The 10,337-nt window shown below is 58.5% G+C and overlaps 2 protein-coding genes across 2 annotated transcripts; both read left to right on the forward strand.

The window, feature by feature from the left end:
* Positions 1-999: 999 nt before the first annotated feature.
* LOC122382380 lies at positions 1,000-5,191 on the forward strand. The gene is made up of 4 exons (XM_043367617.1): positions 1,000-1,528; positions 2,032-2,627; positions 2,712-3,886; positions 5,185-5,191. Exons 1-4 carry the CDS (start codon positions 1,000-1,002, stop codon positions 5,189-5,191), a joined length of 2,307 nt encoding a protein of 768 aa, XP_043223552.1.
* Positions 5,192-7,050: 1,859 nt separating this feature from the next.
* Positions 7,051-8,410, forward strand: LOC122382391 (cyclin-dependent kinase inhibitor 1C-like). The gene is made up of 2 exons (XM_043367630.1): positions 7,051-7,256; positions 7,497-8,410. The coding sequence occupies exons 1-2, from the start codon at positions 7,112-7,114 to the stop codon at positions 8,033-8,035; spliced, it is 684 nt and encodes a 227-aa protein (XP_043223565.1). The 5' UTR covers positions 7,051-7,111; the 3' UTR covers positions 8,036-8,410.
* Positions 8,411-10,337: the final 1,927 nt, after the last annotated feature.

Consider the following 10,337-nt stretch of genomic DNA (forward strand, 5'->3'; position numbering starts at 1 on the left):
AGTCTGCTCACGTGTGTGTGCGTGTGTTTGCGAGAGGGCGGTCGGTGGTCACCGTGGCGCCACGGGAGCCACAGCAGGCGTATAATGAGGGCCGGACACCCCGGCGAGATGTGTAACACGCCGTTTACCCGCCCCGTCCCGCGGTGGGGAGGGATAGGGTGCGGGGAGGGGTAACGAGTGAAACTGGACCTGGCTCGGAGAGACTATGGAAGGTGGGGGGGGGGGGAGGTCAGTGGATGGGGAGGATCAGGTCCTCACTTGAGCTGCACTGTGTCAATCAGTGGTGGCTGAAGTCAGGCCTCCCTCGGTGTAGGAGGGTCGCACCGCCCCGACACGGACTCCAATTAGCGGTGGAACAGACAGGCCTGCCCGCCTGTCAGGAGGGAGGCGGCGCCTCACGAGGGAAAACTGACCGCACACGAGTTATGATTTCAATGTGCTGGTTAATTGGACATAATTTATGCCTTGGGGTTGAGACGGTTCATTGGCAACAAATAAGTGAGAGCTCAAATCGAGCATAGAGGCAAAAGACGGTCATTTTACTTATCTGTAGAACGCATAAGTATGTGCTATGTATTATTTTCAGACATTTTATGTAGCAATCAGTTCTCCGATATTATAAATTTATCAATCGATATCATTTTTAGTTATTTGATGTTTCTTCTCACTGCTTGTCATTTCAGACGAGAAAACTAACCGAAGTTGATCGAAATCTTTTTCGACAAGTGTTATAGCGAGTGAGTGGGCCACGTGGAGGCCGGCTGGCCGGCAGCCGACGGAGCGCCGCTGCCCCGGCCCGACGGGTCGGGTGTAGGGTTTCAGACCTAATTTATCTGTTCTGCTTCCGGCGGGACTGTTCTGTGAGCTGCTCTGTTCCTCGGCCGTCCCGGGCAGGGCGTGACCGTCGCCTCCCGGCGGAGAGAGGACAGTCTGGCGAGAGGTTCGGTGCGGTGTGCACGTGGAGCAAATACACTGGAAACTACAAGCTATTTCGGCAAGATGGCAGAGACTCCAACCGACGCCAGGCTCGACGTCCGTCTCATAGACGCCTATGACGGAACCACGGACGTGGTGGAGTGGTACTCGCAGGCGGAACTGCTATGCGAGTACCGCGGGGCTTCCCTGGCCCAGGTGCTGCCGATGCGCCTAAAAGGGGGTGCGTTTGCTGTGTGGTCACAGCTGCCGGCGGAGGAGCGCTGCTGTGTGGAATCCGTGAGAGATGCGCTGTTCGCGGCGTTTGCAATGGACGACTACGCCGCTCATGCGGCATTCACTGCTCGCACGCTGGAGCCGGGGGAGAGCGTAGATGTCTACCTGGCGAGTCTCCGTCGGTACGCCGCTCTGTTTGGTGGTGTGTCCGAGCGGCAGCTGGCGGCGGCGTTTGTGAACGGCTTACCTCCGTCCATTGGTGACACCGTCCGAGCTGGTGCCAAGGCGGAGAAGCTGACGCTTGCCAGTACACTGGCCCGGGCGCGCGCCGTACTGGGCAACAATCAGGTCCGAACGGCGGCGGCGGCCCACAGCGCCGGTGGGCGGTCTCAGGAGCCCATACCGGCAGCAGCAGCAGCGGTCCGCAGCGCTGGCGGACAGCGGCAGGAATTTCAACAAGCGGCGGCCGGCGGTGAGGACAGGCGTGGGAATCAGCAGCGGAGCCGCTCCTACCGTCCGCCTCGGCGCTGCTGGACCTGCGGCGAAATCGGCCACTTGGCGGCTACCTGTCCGCGGCGGCCGGGAAACGACGGGGGAGCTACGTCAGCGCCAGCGCAGTGTCCCCAGCATTAGGGCGTGTACTTCCTGTGGTGGACATTTGTGTTGATGGAAGCGCTTGCCGGGCGTTGGTGGACACCGGGTGCACGGACACGCTGTTGTTCGAGGGGCAGTGCGGTAGCTGGAAGCCGCAGCCGGTTAATATGAGAACAGTGAACGGGGGGAGCCTCCGGTGCAGGGGGGTTGCCAGTGTCGTGATTGAGTGTCAGGGCCAGCGAGTGAGGCTCGCGGCTTTGGTTGTGCCCGACCGTCCGCTTGGTGTAGATGTTGTCCTCGGTATGTCGGGAATCACGGCCCTGGGCGGTGTGTGTGTGCAAACACCGACAGACGTGTCGTTCCGTGTGGGGGCGGCGGCGGCGGCGGCGGCGGCGGCGGCCGCGCCCGCGGCCGTGGGCTCGCAGGCACTAAAAGTGGACGCCCCGGACTTCACGGCCGAGTTCAGCCCGGATAGTGTCGAGTGGACTGTCGGCTGGAAGTGGACGGGTGGCGTCGGTCCTGACTGTCTCTGCAACACGGTACCGGAATACAAACTACCGGTGAATGCGCGGCCGGCGTTCGACGCAGAGATCACGGAGTGGATAGAAAACGGGTGGCTTCAACCCTATGACGAGGAGACAGACGGGCCGCCTCGGGGCCTACTCCCACTGATGGCAGTCGAGCAGCCGTCTAAAGTCCGGCCGGTGCTCGACTACCGGGAGCTGAATGGCCACGTCACCGCTCACACAGCCGACGCCGACGTGTGCGCCGACCAGCTACGGAAGTGGCGGCGGCACGGGAGCCGCGTGGCGGTGGTCGACCTGCGAAAGGCTTATCTGCAGCTGCGACTGGAACGGCGGCTCTGGCCGTATCAAACAGTCGTGGTGAGAGGCCAACGTCATTGCTTGACGAGGTTGGGATTTGGCCTTAATGTAGCGCCTCTTGTGATGAAAGCGGTCGTGAAAAAGGTGCTCGAGCTTGATGAGCGTGTGCAGCGTGGCGTTCTCGCGTATGTAGACGACATGCTGGTCGATGAGGACATTGTGAGTGCCGAGGAGGTGGTGCAGCACTTCCAGAGGTACGGTCTGGAATGCAAGCCACCACAGAGAGCTGCAGACGGTGCGAGGATGCTCGGACTGCGGGTCAGCCCGTGCGGCGGCGAGCTGCGGTGGCGGCGCGACGCAGAGCTCCCGCCGCCGCCTGTCAAGGTCACGCGCCGGACTGTATTTGCCTGGTGCGGGCGGCTCGTGGCGCATCTGCCGGTGGCGGGCTGGCTGCGGCCGGCCGCTGCGTGGATTAAACGGCGTGTGAACTCGGTGACCACGGGGTGGGATGACGCGACAGACGATGCAGTGTTGCAAGCGCAGGTTGCCCAGGTGGTGCAGCGGCTGCAGGAGGCTGACCCGGCTCAGGGCCCGTGGCGACTGACCGGCGACCGTCTCGTGGTCTGGACGGACGCCAGCTCGATAGCGAACGGTGTCGTGCTGGAAGACCCGGGCCGCGGCACGGTGGAGGACGCCTGCTGGCTGCGGGCTGAGAGTAAGGCAGACATGCACATCAACATGGCCGAGCTTGACGCGGCGCTCAGTGGAATAAACATGGCGGTGGCCTGGGGAGTGAAGGTCATTGACCTGCGCACCGACTCTGCTACGGTCCACCGCTGGATCTCCGATGCCCTGAGCGGCCGTGCGCGGCTGCGGACCAAAGCTCACGGAGAGCTGCTAATCCGTCGACGCATCGAAATCATCCGACAGCTGGTGGACGAGCTGCAGCTCTCCGTCACGATCGGCCTGGTGCGGTCCGCTGACAATCCGGCTGATGGGCTGACGCGCGTGCCTAAGCAGTGGCTGCAGAGTGCCCGGGACACCGACCCCGCCCGCCGGGTGGTGGCCGCTGGTGACCGTGAATCGGGTGGCAGCGCGGTCAGCACCAGCTCTGAGACAGACCGCGCCCGTGCCCGTCGGATTCACGAGACGACCGGCCATCAAGGGATCAGACGGACTCTGTGGTACGTCCGGAGAGAGCTGGGCCCGGCGGCGAGACGCTCGATGGTGCGGGAAATTGTCCAGCAGTGCGATATCTGCCAGTCAATCGACCCGGCGCCCGTCCGCTGGCAGACCGGCTCGCTCGGTGTACAAGAGACGTGGGAGCGGCTGGCCATGGACGTGGTTAAACACAAAGGCCGAGCCTACCTGTCCTTGATTGACTGTGGCCCTGCCAGATACTGCATCTGGAGGGCCCTACATCGGTCCACCGCTTCCGAGATTGCGCAGCAGCTGGAGGAGATCTTCATCGAGAGAGGAGCACCAAACGAGATTCTAACAGACAATGCTAGGGAATTTCGTGGCTACGAGCTGGCAGCGCTAGTAGCACGGTGGGGAGTGGATCTGCGATTCCGTGCCGTGCATGAACCGACAGGCAACGGCATTGTGGAACGGAACCACCGGACGATCAAAGTGATGGCGGCGCGCCAGAACGTGTCGGTTGCCGAGGCCGTGCATCGCTATAACATGACGCCGCGGGACGGCCGGAGCGCGGCCACGGCCCCGGCGGCCGGCGTGCTTGTCAGGCCCGGCCGTGACCTCCCCGTGCCCAGTGGTCTGTCTGCCGACCGACGACCAGTGGAGCACGGCCGTGTGCGTGGATCATTCCGAGTGGGTGACCCGGTGTGGGTGCGGTGTCGCGGTGGCCCGACCCGTTGCACTGACGTTTCACGGAGCGGTGTGGTGACACGGGTCGTGTCACCGCAGCAAGTGGAGGTGGACGGGACGCCGTGGCACGTCAGAAGCGTCCGACACCGGCACGGGGCGGCACCACCGGCACCGTGCAGCGACTCCGAGGACAGTGATGGCGACGAGCCGCTCTGGGCAGACTGTCCTGAGCCGCCACCAGAGACAGGCGCCACTAGTGCCGACGGAGCGGCTCCGCCGGACGAGAGCCGGCAGCCGACCCCTGTGGCCGAGAATGGTGACAATGGGCGAAACGAGACAGAAACCGTGCGGCGAAGTGAGAGAATCCGCCGGGCACCGGGAGAGTTGTACGGCAGCGCCGTCCCCGGTGACGTTCTGGACGAGATATTGTAATTTTTTGTCTGTTTTACTGTTTACTGTTGTCTGTTGTACTGTACTGTTGTCTGTGTTGTACTGTTCTGGTAATCGCGTTGCTAATTGGTGTTGAGTTTGTGCGCATTGGTATTTGAGACCATCCCTACTCGGTCGTGACTGTTCGTTTTTTTTTTGTTTGAGTGTATGTTTCTCGAGAAACAGGGGGAGGTGTTATAGCGAGTGAGTGGGCCACGTGGAGGCCGGCTGGCCGGCAGCCGACGGAGCGCCGCTGCCCCGGCCCGACGGGTCGGGTGTAGGGTTTCAGACCTAATTTATCTGTTCTGCTTCCGGCGGGACTGTTCTGTGAGCTGCTCTGTTCCTCGGCCGTCCCGGGCAGGGCGTGACCGTCGCCTCCCGGCGGAGAGAGGACAGTCTGGCGAGAGGTTCGGTGCGGTGTGCACGTGGAGCAAATACACTGGAAACTACAACAAGCTTATCGCACGATTTTTAAATTCTCATTTGAATATGTGAGGACGCTGGACAAAAGCCTGCAAAGTGCTTGACACATATAATATACAGGGAGAAAAGACAGAGCGTGGAACACCATATAACACGGAACGCAATGTTTTCAAAAACAAGCAGTTTCATGGTCATCCCATCCCCGCACACAGATTTAGGTACAACAGAAACACATGTCCTTCAGGCTCCCCTTCGCCCCTCGCCCCCCCCTCCCCGTGTCACCGTATCTCACCGGCCCAACTCGTTCTGCTCACCCTAAACTCACCGTGTAGACATCAATTCTCTGCCGATCGGGCCGCATCCCATGCCGACATTTGTCTTCCTAACCCACCCTCCTGAACATCGGCACGCTTAGACCTTTTCACCCCTCTCCTCCCCCTCCCCCACATCGTCCATCACCCCCATACGGCACCGCCATCGACGCAGAAATACACAAAACGGCGTTTTTGCCGGCGTTCTTTTCGACGTTTGTCTGTGAAACGGCGCACGGTTCGGTGAAGAATGGGCGCCGCCCGGCCGGCCGTCACGGGCCGGGGGGGAGGGGCGTAACGCGAGAGGCAGCCGCGGTGTCCGGTGCGCCCCTGCACGTGCACGTGTGACGGTCCGTCACGTCACCAGTCACCCGTCACGCGGCGGGCAGCGGGCGGCGGCTAATGGCTCACACATGGGGACGGTACGGGCGGACGGCAGAGAAGCGGAGGAGAGGGTGACAGGGGAGAGTCTCCTCAGACGGACGCTGTGTTTGGGGGAGATGTCGGCGGGCCAGCGAAGGTGAGCGATGATCAGGATGGCATCTGTCACTGACTTGTGGTGATCGACAAACTAATACAGTCTGGGTCAAGGAGATTAAATCGTTTTAGAAGGTTCAGATGTTCAGACGGGGCTTGAAATATTCAGCTTGTATTTCAGTTTCATTTTAAGTTTTTAAATAGTTTTACGTTAAACATAAACACATTTATCACAATACCTTTGGCCTGCCGGAATGATGCATATGCCACATCATCTCATACAGACCATCGTTATCACTTCCAAGGTCTTCAATAGCTTCACTCCGTTGAACGGTAGGCTCAAGTGTCCGTGCCCCACCACACGTGTTTATTTTCGAGGCGGGAACCGACAATAACCCGTAATTTTCTCGGCACTTTGCATAATACATGCCTCACCTAAAGCGAGCTCCAGATGAAAGCGTGCTGCAAACATTTGAACTGTAATTATGCCACATTATTGCACAGCTGAAGCAAGATATTTACTCCAGTGAGCTAGAGCTTTCTGCTACACAACCCTATTTGCCATTTGAAATGACCACTTTCAACTATCTGTATCATTTTTCCAACGGCCTGCGTTTAGTAGAAGTGCGGCAAAAAGAGTGTCTGTGGTACATAATGGGCCTATTGATGTGGTTTTAGCAGCAATTTTCACTAGTTGAAATGGTGCAATCAGAGAAAATTGTCGGCGGCACTAAAAGGGCCTGTTCGGTACGGATCAATTTTATCCAGCTCCCGCGTCTCGTACGTCGTGTGGTGCAGCAAGTTGTAACAACTGCTCCCGTCATCAGCTACCTCATCTAGCGCCTCGTCCACCGTCAACGCCCTCCCTTCCCCTCCCCAGCTGCTCTCTTCCCTCCCCTCGGACCCTCACACCCTCCCCCTCCCGCCCCTCCCTCCCTGGCCTACCGTTCGCTGCCACCGTCCTGTAGCGCCTCTAGCGGCCGTTCGGAGAAGCTCAGTGAAGCCAGCGGCCGACGTGTGCCCCGCACGTGCGCCAGTTGCTGACGAGAGGTCGACCGGGTCGGGTGTGGCGACAGGATGTGCGGAACGTCAAACTTGTTCGTGGTGGCCGCTGTGCCGATGGCGCCTGAGGTCGGCATCAGTGAGGACAGAGCACCGTTCTGGCTCAACAGAATCTTCGGTTCCGGGAGGAAGAGAAAGACATCGACCTCCAGAGATATCGGTGAGTGAACATGCGGACTTGTGGAAATCTGGCGCCTTATTTTTGTGCTACCGCAGGGCTGAACTTAAGGATTGTTCCATTATTTAAGACATAAGTAAATGATTTGTGATATATAGATGAAGTTATAATTTTATTTCATTTTTTCCATTTTTACGTGATTTAACACGTTTCACGATATAGCATGAACGTCAAAAAGATAAACTGCGTCGTAACTTGAACTCGTGATTTTCTGTTCGTCAGGTACTTCCATCACGGAGGAGCAACTGCTGCTGGAGTCTCCTCCTTCGTCGCCCGGCTCTCCGGGCTGGGGCGGCCGGATGAGCCGTCTACCGGACTTGGTAACCAGTTGTGACCTGAGGTCACCGGGCCCCAGCGGCACTGTGTTCGTCTTCCCCGAGACCCCGGCTCCGGCTCCGGCCCTTCCTGCGGCTCCGGCTCCCATGCCCGCCGCGCCGCCGTCTCCGGAGCTGCTGGAGCGTCTGGCCTGGCCGGTGCCGGCCTCTCCGCGTCTGCCGGCTTCACCGAGAGCACCGGGAGGCGCCAACGACCTCCCCGCCGCCGCTGCCGCCGCCGCCGCCGCTGTCGATGAAGACATCGCCGTCGACGACTCTGTCGCCGACGTGGGCCGATCTCTGCGCCACTGCGCCGACAACCTGAGCCTGTCGCTGCTGGAGGCCGGGCCGAACTCGCCGCTGCTGCCCTGCTCGGTGGAAATGGCAGCCGTCTGCGGCATCGCCTGCATCGCGGCCGGCTGCGTCTGCTACAAGCTGTGCAAGTAGCCGTCGAAGCTGCCGAAACTGCCGAAGCTGCTCGTCGCCGGCAGCTGCGGTGGACGGCAAACTCGTGTGTGATCTCAAATGGAGCCCTCCGGCTGGGGCCGGGGGCCGAGAGATGTCCCGCGGACTTGTGTTAATACGGTGTCCAGTTCGAAGGGCATCTCGATATATAAAACTGATGGTCTCATCGTCGCCAAATCGCCGGGGAAGCGCCGCGCGAGGGTCCGAGACTCGCCGTAGATTATAGTGGACGCCCGCGGGCGGGTGTCGGGCCAATTGTCTCCGTTGCCCAAGTGTCTTTCGGCAGCGCGAATGTCGGTAGTGCCCTGTATGTCTTTCAGCACGTGTTGGGTGTAAATACACATGTTTGTTATCGAACCTGGGCTGTGTTTACACATCTCCGAGTGCCGGGTCAACAAACGTCTGAGCCGCAATAGCCGTCGGCAGTCACGGCCTCAGTCCGAGGGTCGGATATACATCAGCCCAGTAACAACCACTTACCACACTGGTCGTGTTTACGTTCACGGCGTTTTTAGTCATACCAAAATAGATGACACGAGTCTGGAGTAGGGAAACGCGGATTTGGAGCATTAGGGCTGGGTTTACAGGAGCGACGTCGAAGATTACAAAATACACCGTTATAAATCCCACTCACTCTGGCAAGTGGCAATGGCCTCTTACGGTTAATTCAGCCGACTGACGAGACGATTTTATAAACTATATTAGAATAGCTTATTGATAACCTAAATTTAGCTACTTACCGCCTGGAAATTAAAGTGCTGAACTATTTCATCGTTTTATAAAAGTGTATAAAAAAGGTAACGTTTCAGTTTTTCCCGCAATACAACCATGACTAACCAAATGACTCAGTCGTTGAGAGCAACAGTCCGATCCGAGGATAACCTTGGATAGGACAGTTACCTAACAAGGTACTACTGTATCAAAACACTTGAGTTTTTATTTACACACATCTACACCTGTGTGCTGCTTGGAGTGGTCCTGATACGCCCCCGCACATTGTCCTCCTGCACCCTCATAACCTTGTGCGTGTCTGAGCCTGCCCCAAAAACCAGTATTCAGAATCCTACGGCCCAGATACGGCGCCGATACGGGGCGCTACCAAAACACACCGGGACTGGCCGCGCTGGTCACCACACACTGCAGCAAGGTGACGAAATCTCACGTCAGAGTGCAGCGTCTTGAATCACGCCACATCCAGACCGGACAGCGGGAGCGGCGCGAATATTACGCAGATATCCGTCACTGGCTGGACAGGACGTCCTGCCGCTCGCTCCCCCTCCGTCACCTCCCCCCCCCCACGGCTGTATACGGCAGCAGGCGCCTCCCTGGCTGCCGAAATGCGCGCTCCTCTCCGCAGACTGCCAGTCGCCCTTTGACCCTCTGTGGCGCGACCCTGCAGAGTCGCCATGTTGTGATAGCCGCACGCCGCACGTGCAGACGGCCTGCATCAGGAAATGCCATTGCAGCCGGGCGTGACAGCACGCGGCGATGGACGACGGCTGCACGCTTTGGAGCAGCGACGAGAGGACAGATGGGGTCATGGGGCAGACAGAGCGCTGCAGGCCGCGAACGAGTCCGCAGTGAAACTCGGAGCTGACGACCGGTGCATGAGATACGAGCCAGTATGAATATTCAGCAGTGACTGACATGAAATGGCAGCTGATTGGATCTACAAGCTCTGCGAATCCGTGTTCATTGGTAGAATTGCGCTCGCTGTTTACAATTCATGGCCAGACAAACGCAGCATTTTAGGAAAGGTACGGAAGGCTGTAGTTGAAAGAACAAATGTTTATTTTCTCCTGGTTTCATTCAGCAATAAGTAAACGGTCACTATCAAAAGCTCTGAATAATCTTTCTGACGAAACACTAGCTTTGTTGTGATCGTGCAAGGCCACTACATCAAGGAAAACACGGTAATGACCACGTCCTATCTGCCGGGTGCTTTGTCTAAGCTTCTTTTCACGTTTTGCTACGCTGGCGTCGTATCGCGCTCGGCAATCGCACAGCACCTGTTGCGACCGACCGTTAGTGGTCGGTTTTTGCAGTGTTTTTGGTTTCCCGACCGTATACCTACCGGGAGCAGGTGAAGTGTCCGGTCCGGTGCCTGTCATGTTCTGCGCTCGTGGTTGGTTCGTGAGCTGCATGACTGAGAGCGAGACAGTTCTTGTAATTAGGACAGTTTGGTGGTACGGTGAAAAACTCGGTCACTCGTATGAGATTTACACGGGGATTGGGTGATGTTTGCGGTGGTAATTAGTAGCTATCGCAGCATGGTGAATAATGA

Source organism: Amphibalanus amphitrite, unplaced genomic scaffold (assembly GCF_019059575.1).
Source record: "Amphibalanus amphitrite isolate SeventyFive unplaced genomic scaffold, NRLGWU_Aamphi_draft 000138F_arrow, whole genome shotgun sequence".
NCBI classification, from domain to species: domain Eukaryota; kingdom Metazoa; phylum Arthropoda; class Thecostraca; order Balanomorpha; family Balanidae; genus Amphibalanus; species Amphibalanus amphitrite.